Below are 25,006 nucleotides of genomic sequence, written 5' to 3' on the forward strand. Positions count from 1 at the left end.
TTAGCGTGGCCAACAGTCAAGCTCACACCTTTGATTATGAGAGGGGCACCCGAAAAGTTCGAATCAGCCATTTGGGTGCCAGTAACAACAACAGATGGCACGGCCGCTGCCGAAAAAGAGTGTGTTGGTTACTTTTAATGACTTTGTAAGTGCGCACCGCCGAGCTAGCATTAGCATTGGGCTTGTAAAAGTGTAAAAGGGCGCTTGGGACTGACTGTGCAGAAGGGGGCCAACGTTTTGCTATGCCTCCTTTCAAATGAACTGCACAAAAAGGCGATTTTCCACCATTTTTAGTTCTTAAAACCTTTTTTGTCGGGGCTTGTAATAAAATGCTTGTATTGTTTTGCAAAATGTCATTCTAGATGCAGTGACTTGTTGAGAAGGACGTTTTTATTTATGAGCCTCCTCCTCCTCCTCCTCCTCATTGCTTGTGTCGATTTTTTTTTTTCATCCTTAGCTTCTAAGCATCCTCTTCCTCCTCCTCCTCCTCCTCCTCCTCCTCCTCCTCCTCCTCCTCTTCTTCTTCTCCTCTCAGCTTCGGCGAGAAGACGAGCGAGAAAGCCGCGGATTGACGTGTCGCTGGAGCGAGATTAAAAAAAAAAGGAGGGGGGAAATCAAGTTGGGCAGAAAAGACGCTGCTGGATGTTTTTCACCGGAACGCGTCGTCGTGCGGAGACCGACTGAGGAGTGCCTGGATGCGGCAAGGCTCGCGTATCGTCCCGCTAAGCCTGCACCATCTCCACGGCCGCCTCTTCTTCTTCCTCCTCCTCCTCCTCCTGCACCGCTGCCTCCGCGCTCCGTCGGCCGGCTGCATGAGCGCCGATGGCCGGCCTGATCGCCGCCTGGATGCGCCCCTCCAGGAGCCCGCATGGAAACCGGGGAGCAGAATATTAGGAGGAAGGCCAAGCAACTAAGCAGCCTGTGCGCTTTTATCCACCCCCATCTTCCTTGGCTTGTCCTTTTCTTGGATGGATTATTTTGACATGTGCTGAGGGGCGTCCATGGTGGGCTGGCTTCTTTTCAAAATGGCAGTTTGGCACCCAAAGAGTTCGATGGCATATTTCATTTAAAGTGGTATCTTTTGGGGTGCGGGGGGGGGGCGGGTGGGGGGCGCCAAAAGTGACAGCAGAGCGCTGGGTCGCAACCTGATGTTGAGGTGGCCCGTATGTTAGTCCATGTGCAAGCTTGGAAAGTTTCTACTGTGTGTGTGTGTGTGTGGTTGTGCTAGAATAGCTTGGTCAGACGCCCCAGTCCTGTTCTTGGGGGTTCACAGGGCTTCCAAAGTAGGCCTCCTTCCTGTGGGATCAAGTTTGGTTTTTAGGTCGCTCACTTGTTCCACTTTGGCGCCTCTTTGACCGCCCTCCTACTCCCCCCCCCGTCCCCGTCCCCGTCCCCTTTTAAAGGGTTCAACTTATTTCTTACTTGCTGGTCGGCGACCCCCCACCCAAAACCAACCATACGATTTCCCCCGAGCTCCCCTAATTCCCCCGCCCCCCCCTCGGCCCCCCGCTACCGCCGCCCGCCCGCCGCCGCCGCCCACCCCCCCTTGTCCGAGCTGGCGTGGCGACGCAAACTCACAAATATTTACTTCCTGTACGTGAAGAGGAAAGGGGGCCCCCCCTTTGTGGAATGCGGCAACATGGGCGTGTTTGACCGCGGGGTTCAGATGCTGCTGACCACGGTGGGGGCCTTCGCCGCCTTCAGCCTCATGACCATCGCCGTGGGAACGGACTACTGGCTGTACTCGCGCGGCGTCTGCAAGATCAAGAGCAACAACGAGAACGAGACCAGCAAGAAGAACGAGGAGGTGATGACGCACTCGGGCCTCTGGAGGACCTGCTGCCTGGAAGGTGAGGCGCAAATCCGTGGCTCGCTCTTTGCTCCATTTGGCGTGAAGACAATCTGAGGCACTTTGGGCTTTTTGATGAGCCCGACACGAACGTACCGTGTAAACATCAACGACGAGCAATAGAAGCGTTTAACAATGGAGGACACTTGAGAGGCGTTGTAAGTCTGATGGACAAGTTTTCATCAGCAACGTCAGCATGTTAGAAGCATCGCTGGGCCTAACCTGCAAGTTGGAGATGTTTTAGAGCAGGCAGGGTTGTCAAAGTTCATTTTGTGGACAGCCACTTTGTAAATGCGCTCGTGAAACCAAATAATCGTCTCATCGAATGATCATCTATGACGCAAAATCATCAAATGATCCTATATGACACGAAACAAGAATGGGTTCAAAGCTTTCATGTCAATGATAGCGGTTTCTTCAATGATCGTTCAAGTGATTGTAAATGAATAACATCATTTATTGCGAATGAGAAACAGTTGATTTTAGAGAGGGTCATGACAGACACCATTTGCATTCACGGGCCACATGCGGCCGACCGGATTTGGCCCCCGGGCCTTGGGTTTGACACCGGTGTTTTAGAGGAGGATTCAAGGGGATCAACGTACCCATCTGGAGTCATAATTCAAGTTTGGATAAGACCATTCAGAGGCTGTGAGAAGTTTTTCTTGGGCTTCAATATCAAACTATATCATCAAAGACATTGTCGATGGACTTTGTCTTATAAGAATATGAAGTTTGAGGTCCGAGGTTTTGCATTGGATCTCATCAGAATGTCTATTGAGTCTAAAAGTGAATCGAAACTGAGACACCAATCAAAACTATTTTTATTCTTTTTCGGAATTTACCTTGAATTTAGTATTCACACAGAGCCGTTCATAAAGTAGAGTAACATCATTGCCTGGCCGACGTGGGCGGTCCAGCTGCCGAGTCCGTCGGAGCTCCCGTGACGGATTTGCCTGTGATGGATCTGTCCCCGGGCCGCAGTCTGGTTCTGAGGCGCCGGGCCCGGCAGCCCCGAGGGCTGGCGGGCCGTGACAGGTGGAGCTCAGCGGGCTCTAAGTGCCGCTATTAATCTCCATCACGCCGCCGCCGTGTGTGTGACAGCAGATATGTTTCTGGGAATGAGATGTGAGCATGTGTGTGTGTGTGTGTGTGTGTGTGTGTGTGTGTGTTCATCATTTTTCTTACAGAGGACATCTGAAGCCAGTGAACCTTGCAAGGTTAAACTCTTTTTAAGCTGTGCAGACACACCACAATGTCTTTTATGCGTCCCCCTTTCTCTTTCTTAACAGCTTTATAATGCAGTGATAGAAAGACTAGCTAGGATATAGCATTCAGAGAGAGTTGGGATGGTGGGATGTCCATTTTTTGATTAGTATGTGGTAAAAATAACCAAAAATGCTGTTGATGAGTAGGCGACTTCCTGGTTTATGAGCAATGACACATGGGAATATACCATGTGAATTGTGAGGTGGGGATAACAATCAAAAGAGCTAAAAACATTTGAACACTTGGAGGTAAATAAGTTACTTCCTGGTTTAGGAACAGACTGTACCATTTTCTGTTTTGCAAAAAAGGGAACATTTGTGAGTTTGCAGGCTACTTTCTAGTTGATGAGGAGTGACAGACTGGACTGCACCATTTTATGTCGGGGGCTAGCGTGAAAAGTCAAAATAGCTCAATGACTAAAAAACTTTGGTTGATAAGCAGGCTACTTACCGGTTGATGAGGAATGACACAGGAGACTGTACCATTTTCAATTTTCTGCTGGCCTGCTGATGTCCTAAAAACAAAATGTTTGTTGGTTTGGTTAGCAAGCGAGCAAGCAAGCAAGCAAGCAAGCAGCTTCCTGGGTTACGAGGAACAAGAGAGGGATGGGACTGTACCATTTTTAATTCTGAGACGGCGGAGGCACCAATGAAAAGAGCATTTCAATGTTTGTACCTCAAATAAATGCTTTCTATTCTTTACCCGAAGAAACAAATGATATCAAGATATGGCTTGAACATAGAAGTAAACACTTTTTTCTTCTCCCGAGAAATAAAACAAGAGCTGATTGATTTTTTTTAAACACAGATGATCTGAAATTGAACATTTAAAAAACGCCTCAAATAACAACCTGGATTTTCATGAGATGAAAAAACAACAACAACAGGTTACAACTACAAGAGAAAATAACCGGGCTGATGGTTAAAAAAAAAAAAAAAAGTGTAACAAATGAAATGCTTGGTTCCTCTTTGACTTCAACAAATACACACCATACTTCAAATCAACACTTTTCTGATTCTCCTTTGAGGAAAACAAAACAGGCCATGACCAAAAAAAAAATACAGACGTGTTGAAATAAAAACAAAGGTCATGTGAAGAAAAAAAATGAAAAGAAAAGCAGGAAGCGCAAAAAAACGCTCACCTGATGCTTCGTGCGTGTGTGTGTTGTGTGTGTTGTGTGTGTTGTGCTGGCACCTCCCTGCGCCCTCTTTAACGCTTGGCGGGAAGGTGCTGACAGGCCGGCCGCCTGTGCCGTCATCCCACAGCCAAAGCCAGTGACCTCTGTGTGTGTGCGTGCGTGTGTGTGTGTGTGTGCCACATTTACTGTTGTCCATCCTCAAAATCAAAAACGCAATATCTTGGTTGCTGTGGAAAAAGTTCCCGCTAGTCACTCATTAGCACGCAACGCTTTAACGGTGAATCGGTGAATCCGAAAGAAAGGTCGTTATGTGCCAAAAGTGCAAGCGCTATCGCTAATGGAAAAAGAAGCCGTGAGATTACGTGAGATCTTCACCAACAAAATCAATCTCCTCATCCCATTGTCAATGAATCCGCTATTCCCGCGCCTTCCAATAAACAGCAGTAGTTGATGAGGGAACAACGTAAGCGATATGAGGCACCAGCGTGTGTGTGTGCGTGTGTGTGTGCGTTACACGAGACATTAGCCTATTGATTGTCAATGATGCAATCAGTAGGGAAGAACAAAACGCAGACACACAAAGACACGTGGGCATCTACAACATATTTTTTCTCCTCGTCTGAAGATGAGGTGCTCCATAACGTAACAATGAAACATAAACACGTGATTAAACCTCGGCTTCATCGGCAACGCACCTGAAATAAACGCAATCGAAAAATGCTCTTTATTTAAAAATAAACATTTAAATTTAAAAAATGTATGTATCAAAATTAGGGGTGTCGTCAACCTTGAAGAAAAAAAATAAACTCAAATAATCACCTCAGGTGATGATGATTAAAAAATAAAAGAGTTCGTGCTAATCATAAGCATTCATGAAGTTCATTATTGAAGGATGATACCGGGAAGATTTACCGACTCGACCCGTGAGTAAATAATCAATCGGTTGATCGGCCTTGAACCGTAAAATGCTGACTCGGACAAACGAATGATAAAAAGGAATCCGCTTGGCAACTTCTCAATGCCTTGGTTGACCTCCAAACCTTTTCAAAACTGCAAGCGGTGGGTGGCCAAACCAAAATGGCCGCCTTCTGCTTCAATTTGGGCCAGAGGTCCCGCAAATGTTTTCATCAGTTCCGTTTTGTGTCGATGGGCGAAACTGGTGACGGGGGACTGATATCATTTTTGAATTGAAGACGTCACATTTGCTAATTGTAGCAATAAGCTAACAAGAAGTTGAGTTGAAATTTCCCGCAAAAAGACACCCGAGTCTTCCCACGAGTGTGTTGCCGTAAAAGACATAATTCCACTTCCCTTTCAAGGAGATAAAAAAAAAAAAAAAAAACTGGGAACAATCCGCCAGCAAAGGAAGGATGGGGTGAACAAGAGGTTGACGCCAGATAGCAAAGGAAAGGGAAGGTGTGATGCGGGCGGAGGAAGAAAAGAAGCTGGAAGAAGGAGACGGGGAAAAATAACATGCAAAAAACTCAAACGTCCGTCCGCCTTTCAAATTTGACAGCAATCGGACATCCGAAAAAGCCGGACAAAATGGCGGGCCGCTTTTTGGCAATTCCAGCCATGTGCTTTTGTGCTTTTATTTTATTTTGTGTCCAGTTTTGCTTGCGAGCGGGAAAACGCCACACGACTCTCACGGCCATTTTTGTGGCTTTCGTTGACCAAATTTCACCAGACAGGCCGAACGGGATGAGCCCCCCAAAAACGATGAAAGCCACGCATCACATCATCAGAGGAAGGGTCGCCCTAAAATGACGACCGAGTGTTTATAGGCCTGCCAGTACGCTACGCTACGCTACGCTACGCACGGTTGCTATGGACCTATATGAGCCTTTGAAGAGCCGTTGCTACGCAGCGAGCGAGGCAGAGCAATGAGCCAGAGGCCCATGCAGTGGATGAGTCATAGCCCCCCCCCCCCCGCTCCAACTCAGACCTCCCTTCACTCAACTCACACTTGTACCCCCCTACTGCGTTCTTTACACACACACACACAAAGGAGGACGAAGCTCCCGGCGTTCTCGCGGCGTCCGAACCTGTCGAACATGGCTGACGGCGCCAATGCACACACACACACCTGGATGCGGCGGCATTGCAGAGGCACACACACACATTGTAACCTGTTGTGATGTGTGTGTGCACTGTAGCCTGACACGCCCTCCGCTAGCTCAGCATGGTCACGTGACCTGTACTGCAGCTTCAGACCTCCCGGGGACATTTTGTGCCTTGGGGAAACGGACGGGAAACTTTTACCAGACGTTGTGCAGATTGCATCATCTGGTTGATTGGAAATTTGGACTTGGAAAATTCTACAATCTGAAAAATCCGATTCGTATGTCGAGCGGAAAAAGAGTTGTCATTTTTGACCGCAATTGAGGACACAAAGGTGAACAGCTGAGTCAGCGCTGGTCTTCTCCCTGCGCCATAGCTCGGCCGACAATGAAAGCGGCCAAGTGGGTCGATGGACAAATGAAGACCATTAAGATCAAATTAAGAGGAGTCTAGATTCACCGTGTCATAGAGCAGAACGGGGATGAGGAAAAAATGCAAAACCGAAAAAGCCAAACTTTGGAGTACCAACGAGGCCAAGGTGAAGCGGTCGGATGAGAGAAATGATGGGCCGGTTCTGGCCGACCCATCAAATTCTTGAACCCGTGGCCCGTAAATGTCCGAGTCCATCCATCTGCGCTTCCGTCTTGCGCGGAAACAAAGCCGTGGCGTCAAATCGCGGTCTGGTGCCTTCGTTGACCTCGTTTTCTTCATGGCAGTTCAACAGGAAAGACAAATTGGATTTATTTATTCGATTTATTTTTGATCCGTGATGACCTTTGACCAATCATATTGCTGTTTGGAGAAAAAATCTGAAGGAATGCCATTTTGATGGAAACATTTCGCAGGAAAAAAAATCATTTCAATAACAAAAGCGTCAGATGAAAGCGTAAGAAAATATCCCGTGTTGATATTGGCCGCAAAACCTTTTAGTGGAGCGGAGACGCCAGTCGCTGACCGACTTTGGAAAGGCCCGGGGGGGGTGTAGCATTTGTGTGTTTTCCCACCACAAAGGCCCACTTTGTATCAAGTATTCAGCGGCGACACCAGGCGCCGGTGTGGGCGACGTGTCCGACGTGGGACGGCGACGTAGCGACAACTTAGCCGACTCCCGAGGTGTGAAACGCACACACGGATGATGCCGTGCTTTTTATGGAAGCCGCCGCCGCCGCCGCCGCCGCCGCCGCCGCCGCCGCCGCGTGTTTTATTCAAGAGGGCCGAATACAAAGGCTCTTTCATATAGAAGTATCGCTCACTTGGCCTGGCGACAAGCTCCATCTTCCACCTCTTCTAGCCAATCAAGCTAGCCGGCCGTCCTAATTGTTATTTAAAAATGACTCTTTCAAAGAGCTCGCGGGATTAGCTTGGAGCCAAAAACATATCTCGCTTCAGCTAGCAAATCAAGCTAGCCGCCTAATGCTTGGCCTAATTGTTATTTAAAAATGAATCGAGTCTTTCAAAGAGCCCGCGGGTTTAGCTTGAAGCCGAAAACACGTCGGTGGGCTCGCGATGCGGGTCGAAGCGTGGTTAGCCACGCCGTCTGTCCGCGCGCCGTCTGTCCGCGCGCCTTTTCCCACTTTGCTTTGGTTTCAACGATCTTCTTTTTCTGTGTCCGTCAGGTTCCTTCAAAGGCATGTGCAAACAGATCGACCACTTCCCGGAAGACGCCGACTACGAGGCCGACGCTTCCGAGTACTTCCTACGTGAGTCGGGCCCGATCGGCTTTTGAATGTGCTGTCGGGTTAGCCGCAAGTCTTTCCTTTGGGTATTGTAGCCATTTAGCATTCAGCGATGTTGGCTTTTACGTGTCATGGTTTGACAAAAAACGTAGAATGACTTCATTGTCAAAGATCCTTCTAAAGTTGTTGGACGCTGGTAAAAGTCCAAAGTGAGCGTGGACGAGCCGAGGCAGCGAAGAAGAGGACCGCGTGACGTGAGGCTGACGTTTGGGGAGGTGAAGGGCAAGGAGGAGGCCGGCGAGCCTGCCGCCGTCTCCCAGCGGCCCGCCAATTAGGACACTTGGCTCTATAAATACCAGCGGGCGGCTGCGCGAACTGGGTCAAACCTCCTCCCCGGTGTCCTCCCGGTGTACCCAGCCCATCTGTTTGTGCATCCCCGACCGGCCGGGCCTGACAGCTGGTCCGCGGCGGGCGGGCGGGCAAGCGAGCGAGCGCCGGGCGTGGGCGTCGACAATCCACCGGGTGAGAAACGTTGTTCAAACGTTATCCAGAGTGCCCCAAAAAAAACGGGACTAGCGGAGCCCGCTGGGGCAGAAGAGCAAAGAGAGTTGAAGGAGAAATGGAGGTGAGCTTCTTCTAAATGGAAGAGCAAGGAGGAGGGAACCTTTTCCGAACGCTATCATGTTAGCGGCGTAGCTACGCAAATGTCAGCTCCTGACCACATGCTGTCATGGTCAAGCCACAGAAACGGTTCAGGCGTGCATCCGACGATATGATGACGCTTCCTTTAAACGTCTCCCAAATGGAAGTAGCCGTGGTGCTCGACCTTGGAGGCCGTATCCGTGCGGTCATCTCGCGTGGCAAGCGAGTGCATTTGGCGTCGGCTGACCTACATCGGCGCCCAAGCAGATGCGCCGCAAACGCTGGAGGGAAAAGGCGAGCTGAGCGCCGCCGCCGTTGCAAAAGCCAACGCAAACGTCGGTCTTTTCAATAAACCCAAGGCCCTCGTCGGTGGGTGAGCATACTGGGAAAACGGTGTCAACGTGTCAATTCAGGAAAGTCAGCGATTGGGTCCATCCTCAACAGCGCTCCCTCCCTCCACCCATTGGATGGTCATTTCATTTTCCCGAGAGTTGTCATCCTTATCAGCATCAGCGTCATCCTTCAGCCTCTCCAAGTGGTTAAACACACACACGACCGCACACACACACACACACACACGGCCAGCCAGCCTGGTGAGATGTGTACATGTGGATATTACGTAAGCGAGAGCAGCGTGCCTTTCGAAGAGCACTGAGGGAGAAACACACTTCACCCCCGACCGACCGACCGACCCTTCAGTAAGACGCAAAAATGTTAAGGAATAAATAAGGAAACAAAGATTTCCTATTGTTATTAAATGATCAATTGAAATCAATGCAATCATTTCTTTTCTCCCAACCAGATGAGAAACGCTTGCGACGGCTAATCGGCGGCGGGCGTCTTTTCACATGAGTCCAAATCAGGCTACTTTACGGACATAAATCCTCCCTTGACCTTTAAAGCGCATCCATCTCACGTGACGTTAATCCGTCCAAACTGACGTCAGGAGGAAAAAAAAAATCGTTCCCATACAAACTACGGCTGCTAAAATTAGACGGCCGGCCTGATCCTGGTAGCATCAATTGGAAGGGGGGCTGTGACATCACCGTGCGATGACGTCACCGCTCTGGCTGATGTCACGGCGGGCTATTTTGGTGGACATGGAGGCATATCACCATTTGCACCAGTAATGCGGCTTGATAACCGCTGACGCACGCACGCAGAATGTCAGCGTCACTTTCAAAGAGAGCTCCAAAAGGAACAAGGTGGACATGGAACACACAAGTGATATTTTGCAGCCATTTTAACAAGCGCATCTTCTTTGCCGCTGGGCTCTCCCACGTGGGCGGCGGCGGCGGCGGCGGCCGACACAATGCGTTGGACGGGAAACACCGCACTTTGGCACCACGCAGCGAGGATGTGGGTGGGCGGCATCTGATCGATCCATGAGTTGTGTTGGATCTCGCTCTGTGTGTGTGTGTTGTAGAAAGCAAACACACACACACACACACACAGAGAGGGAGCTCCCGTGGCGCCCCCGCCACCCCCTCTATAATTCAGCCACAATTAAAAGGCTGGCTTCTACCGTAGCTAATGAAAGCATAAGTCAAGAGCACGCACACGCACAATGCAGCATATGTGAGGGGATGAAATGGACAAGTGGGAGGTGTTGCGCAACACTAGATTGTAATTGGCCGTGCAACAGCATTCACATTGCACAGGCTGCCATGTCAAGTTGGCACACCAGCAACTTGGGTTGGCCATTGTCTGAAAAGTATCAATGGAATCCAAACGTGAGGTGTCAAAAAGGCCTTTCGTGTTATTGCATGCTGTCAAAAGGCAACAGGTTACAAATGGGATTGAAGCGGAGCCAACCTTGCTGTCGCACTCGTGCATGTGTGTGTGCGCGTGTGTGTGTGTTGGGCGGCCCTCGACCACCTTGAAGACAATTTGCCGCGACGACACGTCAATAAAGAAGAGGAGATGGCGTTCAAACAAATAGGATGAAGGGGAGTGTGTGTGTGTGTGGGTGCCAAGTGTGAGGTCACCTTAAAACGTGATGGGGGAAGACGGTTTGCACGTTGAGGTTTTTGCCAAGTCATCTTTTGCTCTCTTGATGGTGTTTTGGCGCTCTTTGGAAGAATCATCCAAATGATTCCAATGAAAAAAAAGCAGTTTTGGGTTTGGACCGGACCTAGAAAGCAAGCTCTGTCGTTGATTTCTCAGCCAAGGCCGACGCTTCCAAATTGAAGCTGTGAGCGACGCTAAGGAGCCAGGCTAACGAGCGAGGCTAACGAGCAGCTGTGTTTTGTAGGTGCGGTGCGAGCCTCCAGCATCTTCCCCATCATGAGCGTGATCCTGCTCTTCATGGGGGGGCTGTGCATCGCCGCCAGCGAGTTCTACAAGTCGCGCCACAACATCATCCTCAGCGCCGGCATCCTCTTTGTCTCAGCGGGTAAGAACCTTCAGGGATGTTTGCTTTTCCTGCTACATTTGGGGGCTTGCAATTTTAAAAAAAACACACACACACACTCACAGCAACCCCGACGATCCTGGCTCCTGTATCGGATCTTTCTTTGGGGAACCGGACAGGACCACCAATTTCGGGTCATGTCAACAAAACGAACTCGCTTTGTATCGCTACGATTGTTCTGGCGCCTTCCACAAACGGCAGTCGCAAGCGGAACCAAACTGCCGAGATAGAAGTGGGCTAAAGTGTGAGGAGTGTGATTGAGACGTATCGGAGCAAAAAGAAGAAAAAAAGAAAGAGGATCAGGGACACCTTATTTTTAGCGTGTAATCCCAGTGGCTCCTCTTAGCCTAGCAACAGGGGCGAGAGAGGCAGCCATTGAGGGCGACGAAGAGAGAGAGAGAGAGCGTGACTTGGAAGGGTTAGCGCGATCTAGCTGGTGCGGCCCGCTGGGCCGTGGCCTAGAACCACGGAAAAAGCATGGCCGCCTTTGGGTGCCCTCTGTCTCTCAGAATGAATGTGGAGGCAACGCTGCTCAATGTACCACCTAGTGGTCAACGTGCTCCCCCTATTGTGCCTTTTCCGCCAGCCTACCCTCACCCCGTCTCCTTTTTTGCGCTCCAGGCTTAAGCAACATCATCGGCATCATCGTGTACATATCGGCCAACGCCGGCGACCCTTCCAAGAGCGACTCCAAGAAGAACAGCTACTCCTACGGCTGGTCCTTCTACTTCGGCGCGCTCTCCTTCATCATGGCCGAGATGGTGGGCGTGCTGGCTGTGCACATGTTCATCGACCGCCACCGGGAGCTGCGCGTGGGCGTGCGGGCCGCCGACTACCTCCAAGGCGCCGCCATCACGCGCATCCCCAGCTACCGCTATCGCTACCGCCGTCGCTCGCGCTCCTCGTCCCGCTCCACCGACCCCTCGCACTCGCGCGAGGCCTCGCCGGTGGGTCTCAAGGCCTTCGGGACGCTGCCCTCGACCGAGCTGTCCATGTACACGCTGCCCAAGGGCCAGACGGGCACGCCCACGGCCACCTATAACTCCACGGAGAGGGACCACAACTTCCTGCAGGTGCACAACTGCATCCAGAAAGACGGGAAAGACTCCGGCAACCCCGCCAATCGACGTACCACACCCGTATGAACAGCGACACTTCCGAAGGGGAGGGCGGCGAGGTCGTGGGAAAACGGCCAGGTCGAACCAAAGCTCCGGCCGGCACTTTGGTTTCTGTTTGACGCAAGCGGATGAAAAAAAGAAGAAAAAAAAAGCAAACGAAGCATGCATGGTTTTTCCCATCTTCCCTTGTTTAACAATTTGATGTTTGTAAAGATTTGAACGGGGTCAAGAGAGGGAAGCGGGGGCGGCCTGTCCCATCCAAAAGGCCCATTTCTATTTTTTACTCTTCCTCGCTCGGTCTGGGGAAAAATGCCGTTTGCCCCCAAGCTCCCCCGACCAGCCCCAGTTTGTCTCTTTAGTTTCGTTATCTTCCCGATTTTCTTCTTGATTTGCATAAATACTGTGAACCACTGCGGTGTGCGGTTTTAGCAGGGAGCACTTTGGAGGCCGCAAAAAAAAACAAAAAAAGAAAACCTGTATCAATGATATTTATTCAACATGAACATACATGTATACCTGTTAATACGTCATGACCACTTTCCTGACGCAAAAGAAAAAATAATAATTAAGTAGCGATGCTAAGAGAAATGGAAACGGAAAAAGGCTTTGTGTGGGTTAATATTGCCGCATTTTTTTACAACAATTATAACAAAAAAAAAAATTAAACACCAAAAAAAGTGACAACCTTTTGGCCTTGGCCAAAAGACTGGCTGCCATCTTTGTTCAGGAACAATGGGGGGGGGGGGAACCTCTGAGCCAATGAATGAAGACGACTTTGGACAATGTGACAGACGACATGGAGTCCCGAAAAAGAATTTCAAAAAAAAAAAAGATGAATTTACATGCATGCAAATCCAAATCATCCAATCTGCTTTCAAGGAACTTCTTGTTTTGGAACAATGATGCCGTCCATCCATCCATCCATCCATGTAAAAGGCAGCAGCAGCAGCAGGCGGGATAAAGTAGAACTTAATGTGACAGTATTGTGTCTTATTTTTCATTTTCTTTCTGGATTTTTTGGGAGGGAGGGAGGGGACCAAGCTTGGGACAAAACCAGAAAGCTATGAAGAGCTTTTCATTTCATGCGTTCAGTTCTAACACAGCCTTATTCTTCTCCTCCAAACCATTCTGATTTGTCTCATTTTCTTGTTCTTTGGTTCTTGCGTTGTGTTGTTGTAAATGCCAATTGAAAAGAAGTGAACAAGTTGTAATGTCTTTCAAGGTGCCAAAACGGAATGATTCTGAACTTGGACGCATCAAGTCGTGATGTTGAATAAACGCCGCAGCCCCCTGTCGGGAACGCAACGGCTCTCCGCGTGCTCTTAACGATACACAATGAGTGACAAGAGGAATCGTCGAAGCTGGCACAACGCTTGCATGTCGATTCACGTCATATGTTTCAAGTCAATGTCTTGCTTCCGCCATCTCCGACATCCCCCCCCCCCCGTCTGAGAGCAGAGCGGTCTTCCCTCCCTCTCCCCGGCGGCCCCGCTGCATCACACGCCTCCCCATCTCGTTCGCCCGCGGCCGCTCTCCCCCGATGCAATGATCACAGCGGCGGCATGTCTCTCTGCGGTGCTGCTGTGATCAGAGCAGAGGGGGGAGGGGGCGGTGCAAAGATGGCGGCGGCGGCAACAGCCAAGAAAAGATGATTCAAAATGGCGCCACACTGCCCACCACTGGAGCGGAGGCTCAAGAGCGTTCACCTCAATGTGCGGTACGTCGGCTGTCTTTCCAAAGTGTACGTAATGAGGACAATTGTGTCTCCCTCTCTAGCCTGGACTCAGGTTCTGTATGGCCTCTCTGCAGTCCTGGTAGAGCGAGTGAAAGGCCCGGGCTAGGCTGAGGAGCGGGGCGTCACATTTCTCCATCTCTTTCTGCCACGGAGGACACGACACGTCAAGCGAGGCCCACGTCGACTTTTGCCATCCGACAAAACGGTCAACTCACAGCTGACGTTTCGTAGTACTCCAGCCCCTGGTTCCGGGCCCATTCCTGGGCCGCGGCCGCCTGCACTTCCCTCCTGGCTGACAGGTCCGACTTGTTGCCCACCAGAACCCCTGACAGAACATGTAAACATGGATTGAGAAGAGCATTTTGGACGCGGTCTGAATGTGCACTGGGGTCAGGCTAGACTGAGTATGCGATGCCAGGTCATTACCGGGAAGGTGGCGCCCCCTGCAGTGGGCGCGGAGCCTCTCCATCCAGCGGGCACAGTTGGAGAAGGAGCGCTCGCTGGTCAGGTCAAACACCAGGCACAGCAGAGACAGCTCCCCCCACTGCACGCAGACAGCCCCACAAGCGTATGACGGCCATGGAAGGACCTCCATGTGTTTGTGTCTCACCATCTTCTCATTGGCTTCCACCAAGGATTCCTTCCCCCCAGAGTCCATGATGTAAAGTTCCTGTAAGGGAAAATATTTCATAACCTATTGCGAGAGCGGTCGAGCGCCACGACCAAACAGCGAGCGGGCTCACCACGCTGTCGCCGCTCTCGGGGATGTTGACGCTTTTGATGAGCACCTCCACTCCCGTTGTCTGTCAAAGAAAGACCTTTACATGACCTTCAAAAGCTTGTGTGGTCTACATGATCCACTTTGTGATTTTTCTCAGTCACACACACATTGCGGCAGCGCTCTAATGAGCTAGCGCGGTGTGCAGTAAGCCTTTCCCTCTGCAGAATGCCAATGACGTTAGCGGCAAATAGACGGGGAATATCGCTAACGGCCCGGCTGACATTTTCAACAAAAAGGAGGACGTGAGCGGAATGGCCGGCGGCCCACTCCGGCCTTCTTGGCGAAGCGTTGAGACTCAAGCGGAGATTGATGAAGCCGCTTTTGTCCGGGTGTGACTTGGAGCCTATAGCAGCTCCCACATCCAGAAATGGCTGAGAGTGGGTGTCCTTTTCTTTTCACATGACTTTATCTGGAGCTTGCTTGTAACTCAAACGTTGTCTCATCACACAGTGGACCAAGCAAAAGCACAGAAGCCGAGAAGCTTCCGTAATGTATCGCAGCTCTGAGGTCGACTGGATTTAATCTTTTGAATTGTTCTCACCATGGTGTAGTTCTTCTGGAAGAGAGTACCATCACTGTGGAACATCTGTGAGAGGGCACTTTTGCCCACTGCTGGATCTCCTGTACTCAAACACGCAGCGACATATCGAGATCGACGAGATCGTACAAAATGGCTGACTACAAACCTGGTTAACTAAAAGGTATTACTTCTATGTAATGTACAGTCAAGTAGGAGACTAAAATCAATCTGACGGCCGGATTTCACACCGAGTAAGAGACTAACATTATTTCAATACGTTTTGTGACATTTTCATTTGTGCCTTGGCTCAACAAAGACTGCAAACGCTGTTGTTGTGTAGATGTTGGAAAAATACCATCAAGAGATCAGGCGTAAATCCCAATTACTAGCAATAGCTAGTTAGCTTCAGCTTTGCTAACACAAAAGACTAACTTCTGCTTAGCTAAAAATGACGATAGGCAAGTTAAAACTCCACATACCGACCATCAAACACCTCGCCCTCAACCTCACCATAACGAATGGGACTGAATGAAATGTTGGTTAATTCCAAATGATTTGATTTGAATGCTTTTCAGTGGTCTTGTCTTCGGGACGCCTCGTCGACATGTCTCCTAGCAACCGTTCATGGAGAGCTCTCATTGGTTACGTTAAAGACTGCGTAGGCGCCTGTGTCCGTCATCATTTTCGCCCTTGATTTTGCCTGCCAGGCTAATTGTGCCCACACACATCCGCTCTCGTTTTAATATTCGGGAGATAAATGCGGTATTAATGACGTCCAGCTCCTCATTTTTACGCTCATGCACGTGTTTGTCGTGTTCCCGGGACCATAGAACGTTGAAACTGCCTTACGTTACCTGTATAAATAAATAAATAAATAAATAAATAAATAAATAAATAAATAAATAAATAAATAAATAAATAAATAAATAAATAAATAAATAAATAAATAAATAAATAAATAAATCCGAAGAAGTTCGATTGAAATCAATTATTCATTATATAGCCTTATTTTAATACCCTTTTCATTTCTGTGCTGAGAAATGTCACGAAACTTTGTTTAAAAGAAAAGCCTCGAGGCAAGTCAAATTGTGACGTCAGCAAGCGAGCGCGTGACTTCATGTGAGGACGTGCGCGTGCCCGCCTTGCGCGTCCCGAGCGTGACACCGGCTTGCGTGTTCGTTCACGCGCTCCGTAGGAAGGCAGCCGTCCATCCCGCGCACCTTTCGCCCAACACGGGGAGTTTTATTTTTTTAGAGCTGAAATCAACTCCAAATTTCTCCTCATAAATATCAATAACTAGAAAAGGTGTAAGGTCACGACTTGGAGGGATTTGTCGGGGGCTTGATCCAGCAGCGAGCCCGGGAAGGAGAGGAGCAAACCAGGCTGGGGCGGGGGGGCGCCATGGATGGGATGCAGGCGTACGGAGCCGGGAAAGCCGGAGGAGCCTTCGATCCGGTCACCTTCATCCAGCAGCCTCAGACGATACTCCGCATCGTGTCGTGGGTGAGTTATATATATATATATTCGCTTCTCACGAAAGCACTTTTGAAAGCAATCGTCCTTTCTCCCCCTGACTGTTCATTTTAAAAGACCGTGACAATGACGGCCAGCAGTAAACAAACATGGCAGGAAGGGAGCGTCCATGGGGCAATTTCACACTAGAAGCATAAATAGGATCTTTCTTGGTAGTTTTAATTCAACCAATGGAGGGCTTGGTGTATTAGGTGCCATAAGGTGGCAGCCAAGCAGTTTTCCCACTCAACAAGGCGATGGATGGCCTCTTTAAATGAAGCTTCCTCTCCTCACCTTGACTTAGTTCCTTGCCCCAATATTCTATTGACCATTCAGCAATGAAGCTGAAGGAATATCATTTCCCGAAAAATACCCAAACGGGCAAATTTGCAAATGCATGAATTGATCTTTTCACAAATGAATTTTGACCCACTGTTTGGTACTGTTGACACCCAGCCTGGTGGAACTGCCATTTTGACATATTCATCCCATCAAGTAGGGTTAGCATTAAGGCTAACGACTGTTGCTTAAGCAAAGAGCGGCGCAACGCGGCAACATTCTGACAACTGGACATTAACATTTGCTAGCGCTCGCATGGCGGAATTTAGCCACGTGACGTTATTTACATGTTGGAGTTGTCATCCTGGGTTATGGTTTTCAGCAAAGGTTAGGCTTGAATCAGCTTGTAATCAAATCGAGTTACGTTTCAGAACGAGCAATCGGTAGCGTAACTAGGTTGCTTTTCAAAAATACTTTTCAAGGTAGCAACAAATTAGGCTTGGAACACACACACACACACACTCGCCCTCCTGATGCTCACAAGACTGAAGGCCCTCATGTGGTCCTGCACAAGACCTCCTTTCATCCCTGCTGGGCTTTTTTTTTTTGGTGTAGTGGGTTCTGACACAAAGCCAGGGAAGGCTGGATGTGAGTGCGCGGGCCTGGACTAAAACATCACATGGTCGCTCGGTCGGTCGGCTTAGCGCAAAGCAGGAATGTGTCGGCTTGCGCGTTGCCGAGGTTTTGGGGTTTTTAGCGTTTGTGCACACTGGGCAAGACTGGCTTGGGGTTAGGGTTTTGAGTGAGGGTTAGGGTTTTAAGGTAAGGTTAGGGTTTTAAGTGAAGCTTTAAAACCAGTGTTAGGGTTTCTAACAATGGTTAGCGTTTGAAATTTGGCTTTCAAGCCTTGATTTGCACTTTGGGACTCGACGTGGAGTTCTGCGCCATCTTAGGGTTGTTGTTGTTTTTTAAATTTGGCTTTTAAGCTTTAGTTGGTGTTTTAAACAGCAGTCAAGTGACAACTTGAAGCCTTGCTTTGGGTTTCCAGCCTCGGTCAAGGTTTCAAACGGGAGTTTTTACGAGCTCAATCTTCACGGTTGTCATGAGTGTCCACTCACGACGGAGATGGCGGCGTTGATGATGCAAGTGGCCGCTCTATAAATAGCCCCGCTGCCGCCGCTGCCGCCGCCCCTCAGCCAATGGTCCTCATCGCCCCGCCTAATGAAGAAGCTTGCGGGCAAATGGCGTGCGAGGAGGAAGGACAGGTGGAAAGCAGAATCGTAGCGTGCCTGCCCTTCACGCCAACCCTAAACTCATTTAAAACCCTACCCTAAAAACCCTAATCCTGTCTGGAAATCCTTATCTAGAAGCATTTTTGGGGAAAAATTGACCGCTTGCAACCTTAATTTAGTGAAGAGTAGCATAGCAAAGGCTAGCTAGCGGCTAAGCTAAGAAGAAAGTGGCTTTTGTTGACAGCTCAGCCGCAAATCTTGTCCTCATTGAAAGTGATGAAACAAATGCGGCGTGACACTTAACGCCACGACCTTTGGCCTTTTCACTCTCACACACACACACACACATCATCATCGGCAGTCACTCGGAACGAGTATGACGGTCTTCTTTTCAGGGTCGTCTACTTGTGGGTCCGCAGGTGGGCGTAGAGGCCGATCCGGGATCCACATATTTTTGTGCAGTGTGGGCAGGGGAAAGTGGCGGTGGGTTGTGGTCGTGCTGGAGCCAGTTTTTGTCTTTCCTTTCGGAGTTGTCGTTTGGTTTCTGCGACACGGCGGAGTTCCTTTTCGTGATGTGCTGCACCTTCTTGCACCGCTGCCCTCCAGCAGTTCCTGTTCAAGGCGATGCGCTCCCAGTCCCGAGATGTTATTTGGAATTTCTTGAGATTGGTCTTGAGGTTGTCCTTAAAACGTTTCTTTTGCCCGCCCGGGGCTCGCGGACCTCTCTCCAGCTGGGAGTATAACATCTGTTTGGGGAGGCGGGTGTCAGCCATGCGGATGAGATGTCCTGTCCATCGGAGTTGGTGCTGCATTATTAAGGTGGTGATGCTCGGTATCCTGGCTTCCTCCAGAACGCTGATGTTTGTGCGTCTGTCCTCCCATTTGATCCGGAGTATTTTCCTCAAGGTTCTCTGGTGGTGTTGTTCAAGAGCTCTTAGGTGCCTGCTGTAGGTTGTCCATGACTCTGCCCCGTAAAGTAAGGTGGGGAGAACCACAGCTTTGTAAACCAGGAGCTTGGTGTCAACCCGGAGGTCTCGGTCTTCGAAGACTCTTTTCCGGAGTCTGGCATACGCTCCACTGGCACAGCTCAGGCGATGGTTGACCTCGGAGTCAATGTCCGCTTTGGAGGAGAGAAAACAGCCGAGGTAGGGGAAATGGTGAACATAATCAAGTGCAGTGTTGTCCACATTTATGATGGGCGGAGTAGATGGCTGGTTGGGTGGGGGTTGATGTAGCACCTGGGTCTTCTTGATGTTCACGGTCAGACCCAGGGCTCTGTATGCCTTAGCAAAGGAGTTCAGGATGCCCTGGAGGTCTTCTGCAGAGTGTGCTGCTATGACATTATCGTCTGCATACTGGAGCTCCACGACCGTGGTGGTTCTGATCTTGGTTTTGGCTTTGAACCTGTTAAGGTTGAAGAGCCTGCCATCAGTCCTGTACCATATTGGGATTCCGTGTGGTAGTTCTTTGTTGATGAGGTGGAGTATGGCGGCAATGAAGACAGAGAACAGGGTGGGTGCAATAATGCATCCCTGTTTGACCCCTGTCTCTACAGTGAAAGGCTCAGTCAAGGAGCTGTTATTGAGCACTGTGGCTGTCATTCCGTCATGTAATAAACGCAGTATTCTGACGTATTTGTCCGGGCAACCATACCTCAGGAGGATGCTCCATAGGGCCTGGCGATCCACCGTGTCAAAGGCTTTTGTAAGGTCTATGAAAGCCATGAACAAAGGCTGTTTATGCTCACGGCATTTCTCCTGGAGTTGGCGTGCTGTAAAAATCATGTCTGCAGTGCCTCTAGATGGGCGAAAACCGCACTGCGATTCTGGGAGAATTTCCTCAGACAGTGGCAGTAGGCGATTGGCAAGAACACGAGCAAGTACTTTGCCAACTGTTGAAAGGAGCGAGATGCCCCTATAGTTTCCGCAATCCGCTTTGTCCCCTTTCTTGAAAATGGTCACTATCAGAGCATCCCTGTGCTCCGAGGGGAGTACTTCTTTTTCCCAGACCTTCAGAAAGAGGGAATGGAGGTGGCGCTGGAGCTCTAGTCCACCTTCCTTTAGGACCTCAGCTGGGATCCCATCTGGCCCAGAGGCCTTGTTGTTCTTCAGGCTCCTGATGGCATCTTGGACCTCTACTAAAGTGGGAGGTTCACCCATGTCTTCCCTGATGGGACTCTGAGGGATGTGACTGAGGAAATCTGACTGAGTTGTGCTGTCACGGTTGAGGAGTTCCTGAAAGTGCTCTCTCCACCGGTTGTTTATGGACTCATTGTCCTTCAACAGCTCCTGCCCGTCTTTAGAGCGTAGGGGGTTTTGGCCGCGATGGCTTGGGCCGTAGACAGCCTTAGTAGCGCTGAAAAAGCCTCTGGTGTCACCAGAGTCTGCCAAACTCTGGATTTCCAGTGCCCTTTCTGTCCACCAGGAGTTTTTAATCTGTCTCACCCGGCTCTGGACGTCAGCCTTGGCTTTGGAGTGGGCCTGTCTCTTTGCTGTGCAGGTGATGTCATTTTGCCAGACACGAAAGGTTTCCCTTTTCTTGGAGATGAGCTGTTCTATCTCTGTGTCGTTCTCATCAAACCAGTCCTGATGCTTTCTGGCCTTGTACCCGAGAGTGGCACGGCAGGTGTCGAGGATGGAAGACTTGAGCAGGCTCCAGTGTTTTTCGATGTCCTCAGGGTATTCCTGAATGAGGCTTTCTCCAAGAGAGGCCTGAAACAGCTGCAGGGTGGCAGTGTTGTTCAGGGCCTCGAGGTTTAGTCTCTGCCGGCTCAGCTTCTTTTGGAGTCTCCTCTTCCTCTTGAGTCTGATGGACATCGTGGATCGTATCAGGCGGTGATCTGTCCAGCAGGCCTCTGAATCCATCATGGCTTTTGTGATGGTCACGTCGCGCTGATCCCTGGCTCTGACAATGACATAGTCAATAAGATGCCATTGTTTAGAGCGAGGGTGTCTCCATGAACCCTTGAGTTTGTTCTTCTGGCGAAAGATGGTATTTGTGATGGTAAGGTCATATTGAGCACATTTGCTAAGAAGCAAAACCCCGTTGGAGTTGATGTTTCCAATGCCTTCCTTTCCAATGGTGCCCTTCCAGAGGTGGTGGTCCCGGCCCACTCTGGCATTGAAATCTCCCAGTATAATAATCTTGTCCTCTTTGGGGATTTTTGACAATACATCATCCAGACAGGCATAGAAGGCCTCTTTTTTGTCCTCATCGGAAGCAAGGGTAGGTGCATAAGCACTAAGAACTGTTGCCGTCTGGTTGTTGACCAGCACCAGACGGAGGGTCATCAGGCGCTCACTGATTCCCACAGGGAGTTCAGAGAGCTGACTGATCAGTTGGTTCTTGATGGCAAAACCAACCCCATGGATCCTAGGCTCATCTGTGGCCTTTCCTTTCCAAAAGAAAGTGTATCCACCCTTTTCCTCCTTCAGATGACCTTCCTCTGCCCGCCGGGTTTCTGAAAGAGCAGCTATGTCAATCCGGCATCTTCTCAGTTCCCTGGCAATGATGGCGGTTCTCCTCTCCGGCCTATCACTGGTTACACTGTCCATTAGTGTGCGCACATTCCATGCTCCAAAATTCATGTTTTTGTGGTTTCGACCGCATATTGGTGATCCCTCTGAACGCGGTAATCCAGTCGGGAGGTTTGAGGCAGGCTATGTTTAGGGCACCTTTTCTAGCCCCTTCCCCATCAGGGGTGAGCAGAGTGGATCCTAAAAAGGGCTGCTCAGTCGTGGATGCAGCTACCGAAGAGCTCTATCTGCCTCGGTCCAGGAGCCCAACGATCATCTAACATCCACCGCCTGATGTGCCAGCTTGTGACTAGGGGCTTCCAGACTTCACAATCCTGCCCCCGTTGCCACTTACTGGTCGCCACAGGACTTTAATCCGGGATGTAAGGTGGATTCCCTGAAAAAGACGCCTGTGCGTGACTTTGTTTAAAGTGGGGAGACTGGTGCACAGACAGTCACCACACTGTCCTTGACAGATCGGGGTCAGAGTCCAGTGGCAAGGAGACCAAGACGACTGGTGACCCTTTTCTGCTGCAGCCTTCATCCGCCTTCCCAGCCGTTGTGACGCCACCCCTCAGGTCAGCCATCATCCTCCGCCTGGTCCACCGTTGAGGTCTTCACTATTTACCCATAGCTGGAGCTGTTTACCCACAGCCGGGACAGTGGTTGATGGGCAGTAGGGCGTGTCCACACACCGGTGGGCCTACATGCCACATCTCTGGGGCCCACTGCTGCTCCGAGATCCTGCACAACTTAGCCTGGGACCGCAAGGTGCCAGTTACCGTGTGTGGCCACGAGGAGGCGTGTGCAAGTCTTGGCAATGGAGAGGCTGTGTACCGGCTGAGGAGACTTACACACTCGGCTCCTCTTTTCACCCCCGGAAACAGAGGGCTAGCCGGTGGCGGTAGCTGAAAGCAGAAAAGTGGCAAGCAGAGGCAGCATGCAGCATGCACAAACTACAGGCACTACTACTCCAACACTACTGCACTGACGCATCACACGCCCTGTGCGCTGATGGAACACACACACACACACACACAGACAGACAGAGCAGCTGAGCAAACGACACGGTGTCGACACTTGGCTATTCCGCCTAACCTTAAGCTCGCCCTGGTCGCTCGCAGCTCTTCTCCATCGTGATCTTCGGCTGCATCGCCAACGAGGGCTACATCAACCGACCCGACGAGGTGCAGGAGTACTGCATTTTCAACCAGAATCCCAACGCCTGCAACTACGGCATCTTCATGGGCTCCGTGGCCTTCCTGTGCTGCGTGGCTTTCCTGGCCCTGGACGTCTACTTCCCGCAGATCAGCAGCGTCAAGGACCGCAAGAAGGCGGTGCTGGCCGACGTCGGCGTGTCGGGTAGGACACTTTGTCGATTTGTCGGACTTCCCGTTCACCGGCCGTGTCACTTCCTGTCGGCAGCCTTCTGGTCCTTCATGTGGTTCGTGGGCTTCTGCTTCCTGGCCAATCAGTGGCAAGCCACCGACCAAAAGGACGACCCGTTGAGGGAGCGCGGGGACGCCGCCCGAGCCGCCATCACCTTCTCCTTCTTCTCCATCTTCACTTGGGTACGTAACAAGTCGGGCCGACGCAAGTTCAGGCGTGTCAAAGCTGCGGCCGCGGGGCCATCCTCTGGAATGAACTGAGCGGATTGACCAGTCCCGCCCACTTTGGCGTGCCAGCGTTTGATCTCCGTTCATGTGTGATGCCCATGTTGTTCCCGACAGGGCGCCCAGGCGCTGTTCTCCATGGAGAGGTTTAAGAACGTGTCCTTTGAAGAGGAATACACCAAGTTGTTCCCACCTCAACCTCACCAACCGCTTGTCTGAGTGACGCTGCTGCTTTTTTTTTTTTTTTTTTTTGGAAAGCATTTTCCAAAGCTTGCATTAAAACCACTGCGTGAAGCTTTACAATATTTCTCTTCCGTGATTTTGTGACGTGACATGATGAATGCATCACGTTCCTGTGCAAGTTCAGCCAGGAGATGCTGAGCTAGGGAAAAAAGCTTCTCTGGCGTTCCTGCTGCCACTGACTAACAACTCGTGGACTTTCTGTGCTTTTCCCGCCAACTAATCAATGTTTTCCTTCTCTGTCCTTCAAACACACTTTCATCTTCTTCTTCTGTCGCTTCTCCTTGCCATCCTCTCTCTGGCATCAAACAACCGCTCGCCCTATCCAAGGCGGCGCAGGGCTTCCTGGGATTCCAGCGCTACAAGCTGGGCTCCGACTCGGCCCTCTTCTCGCAAGAGTACACGGACCCCAGCCAGGATGCGGCGGCGGCGGCGGCCGACGGCGGACCTTACACCTCCTTCGGCGGAGACGACCTGGAGGGCGGAGGGGGGGGAGGCGGAGGGCCGGCGGGAGACAGCGTTTTCGACGACACCGCCGGATACCAGCGTCAGGACTACTGAGGGAGGTACACGACAAATGGGATCGCTTTGGTAGAGAGACGGACGGGGAGGTCTTCTTCTAGTAGACCAGCCATCGTCAAGTGGTGGTCCGCGGCCCTCTAGTGGTCCGTGGTGGTATTGCAGGCGGTCCGCGAATTTGGAAATGTTTCAAAATAATCTTGATTCATTATTTAGACTTGATTTATTTTTCAGCTAATTTTGCCCATTCAAATTGTGTCAAATGTAGCTGAGATTTCCAAAATGGACATAATAAATAGCCTGTATAGGTCTACCGTCCTTCGGGGCAAAACAAAAAAATATTCCGCCAAAGCAGTGGCCCCTGAGTTGACAACCTGGATCCGCTTTCACTTTATAAGCAGTCATTTCATTGAGAATTTAAAAGACCATGCGAAAATACCGACCTTACCTCAGAGGTAGTACTATTCAAAAAAAAAAAAAAGACTTTTATATACTGAACTCACTGAATTTAACAGAAACAGCTTACGTATGATACTGCATTGCTGCATTTTAAACGAAATATATTTAAATAGTCTACGTAAACAAATAGTTCAGTAGATGGGTGTTTGAAATGATATAACTTTATTTGGGGCCATTTCGCTATCAGGAAAAAAAAGAGTGAACAGAAGGAAGATTTGGGTGATCTGTGTGCCTCAACCTTTTTATGTTATTTTGGGGTCATAATAATGAGTAAAAATATGTGTGTACACGTACATTTGTGTACTTTATACTGTAGACATGTGTGATGTTGCCTGTCTAATATGTTAAAATAAGAAAAATAAGAAAGGTATTGTGTGTTTTGGATGTTGCTTTCAAGTTCAACCAATGAGAATAAAGCCAGAAGAAAAAGTGGTG

General features: G+C 50.0%; 3 protein-coding genes across 8 annotated transcripts; 2 read left to right on the top strand and 1 right to left on the bottom strand.

The window, feature by feature from the left end:
* The first annotated feature begins 1,598 nt into the window (after nucleotides 1-1,598).
* On the top strand, nucleotides 1,599-13,048 carry LOC133151785 (voltage-dependent calcium channel gamma-2 subunit-like). Its single transcript, XM_061275100.1, has 4 exons — nucleotides 1,599-1,850; nucleotides 7,934-8,017; nucleotides 10,890-11,030; nucleotides 11,670-13,048. Exons 1-4 carry the CDS (start codon nucleotides 1,640-1,642, stop codon nucleotides 12,191-12,193), a joined length of 960 nt encoding a protein of 319 aa, XP_061131084.1. The 5' UTR covers nucleotides 1,599-1,639; the 3' UTR covers nucleotides 12,194-13,048.
* ift27 (intraflagellar transport 27 homolog (Chlamydomonas)) lies at nucleotides 12,641-15,846 on the bottom strand. Of its 5 annotated transcripts, none has more exons than XR_009713989.1 (7): nucleotides 15,682-15,842; nucleotides 15,224-15,303; nucleotides 14,645-14,704; nucleotides 14,328-14,571; nucleotides 14,117-14,226; nucleotides 13,873-14,043; nucleotides 12,641-13,747 (listed from the first exon to the last, which is right to left on the bottom strand). XR_009713989.1 is itself a non-coding variant. In XM_061275102.1 (7 exons), exons 1-7 carry the CDS (start codon nucleotides 15,713-15,715, stop codon nucleotides 13,939-13,941), a joined length of 567 nt encoding a protein of 188 aa, XP_061131086.1. In that variant the 5' UTR covers nucleotides 15,716-15,842; the 3' UTR covers nucleotides 12,641-13,938. The 5 variants fall into 5 exon arrangements, 4 of the variants coding, with proteins under 4 accessions (XP_061131086.1, XP_061131087.1, XP_061131085.1 ...); XM_061275102.1 differs by having other exon boundaries at nucleotides 12,641-14,043; nucleotides 14,328-14,445; nucleotides 14,512-14,571; XM_061275103.1 differs by having other exon boundaries at nucleotides 12,641-14,043; nucleotides 15,713-15,846.
* A 514-nt stretch (nucleotides 15,847-16,360) lies between these two features.
* Nucleotides 16,361-24,996, top strand: LOC133151644 (synaptogyrin-1-like). Of its 2 annotated transcripts, none has more exons than XM_061274846.1 (4): nucleotides 16,361-16,705; nucleotides 22,865-23,102; nucleotides 23,166-23,311; nucleotides 23,924-24,996. In XM_061274846.1, exons 1-4 carry the CDS (start codon nucleotides 16,604-16,606, stop codon nucleotides 24,152-24,154), a joined length of 717 nt encoding a protein of 238 aa, XP_061130830.1. In that variant the 5' UTR covers nucleotides 16,361-16,603; the 3' UTR covers nucleotides 24,155-24,996. The 2 variants fall into 2 exon arrangements, with proteins under 2 accessions (XP_061130830.1, XP_061130831.1); XM_061274847.1 differs by having other exon boundaries at nucleotides 23,471-24,061.
* The last annotated feature ends 10 nt before the right edge of the window (nucleotides 24,997-25,006 follow it).

Source organism: Syngnathus typhle, linkage group LG3 (genome assembly GCF_033458585.1).
Source record: "Syngnathus typhle isolate RoL2023-S1 ecotype Sweden linkage group LG3, RoL_Styp_1.0, whole genome shotgun sequence".
Lineage (NCBI taxonomy): Eukaryota > Metazoa > Chordata > Actinopteri > Syngnathiformes > Syngnathidae > Syngnathus > Syngnathus typhle.

What these genes read in the sequence shown, in the direction of transcription:
- LOC133151644 (XM_061274846.1), top strand. Translation starts at nt 16,604, where the DNA reads ATGGATGGGATGCAGGCGTACGGAGCCGGGAAAGCCGGAGGAGCCTTC. An exon ending in TACTCCGCATCGTGTCGTGG is followed by an intron (nt 16,706 to 22,864) that starts GTGAGTTATATA and finishes GGTCGCTCGCAG; the next exon opens with CTCTTCTCCATCGTGATCTT. An exon ending in GGCCGACGTCGGCGTGTCGG is followed by an intron (nt 23,103 to 23,165) that starts GTAGGACACTTT and finishes TCCTGTCGGCAG; the next exon opens with CCTTCTGGTCCTTCATGTGG.
- LOC133151785 (XM_061275100.1), top strand. Translation starts at nt 1,640, where the DNA reads ATGGGCGTGTTTGACCGCGGGGTTCAGATGCTGCTGACCACGGTGGGG. An exon ending in GAGGACCTGCTGCCTGGAAG is followed by an intron (nt 1,851 to 7,933) that starts GTGAGGCGCAAA and finishes TGTGTCCGTCAG; the next exon opens with GTTCCTTCAAAGGCATGTGC. An exon ending in CGCTTCCGAGTACTTCCTAC is followed by an intron (nt 8,018 to 10,889) that starts GTGAGTCGGGCC and finishes TGTGTTTTGTAG; the next exon opens with GTGCGGTGCGAGCCTCCAGC.
- ift27 (XM_061275101.1), bottom strand. Translation starts at nt 15,715, where the DNA reads ATGGTGAGGTTGAGGGCGAGGTGTTTGATGGTCG. An exon ending in CCGAGAGCGGCGACAGCGTG is followed by an intron (nt 14,572 to 14,644) that starts GTGAGCCCGCTC and finishes TTTCCCTTACAG; the next exon opens with GAACTTTACATCATGGACTC. An exon ending in CAGGGGGCGCCACCTTCCCG is followed by an intron (nt 14,227 to 14,327) that starts GTAATGACCTGG and finishes ATGTTCTGTCAG; the next exon opens with GGGTTCTGGTGGGCAACAAG.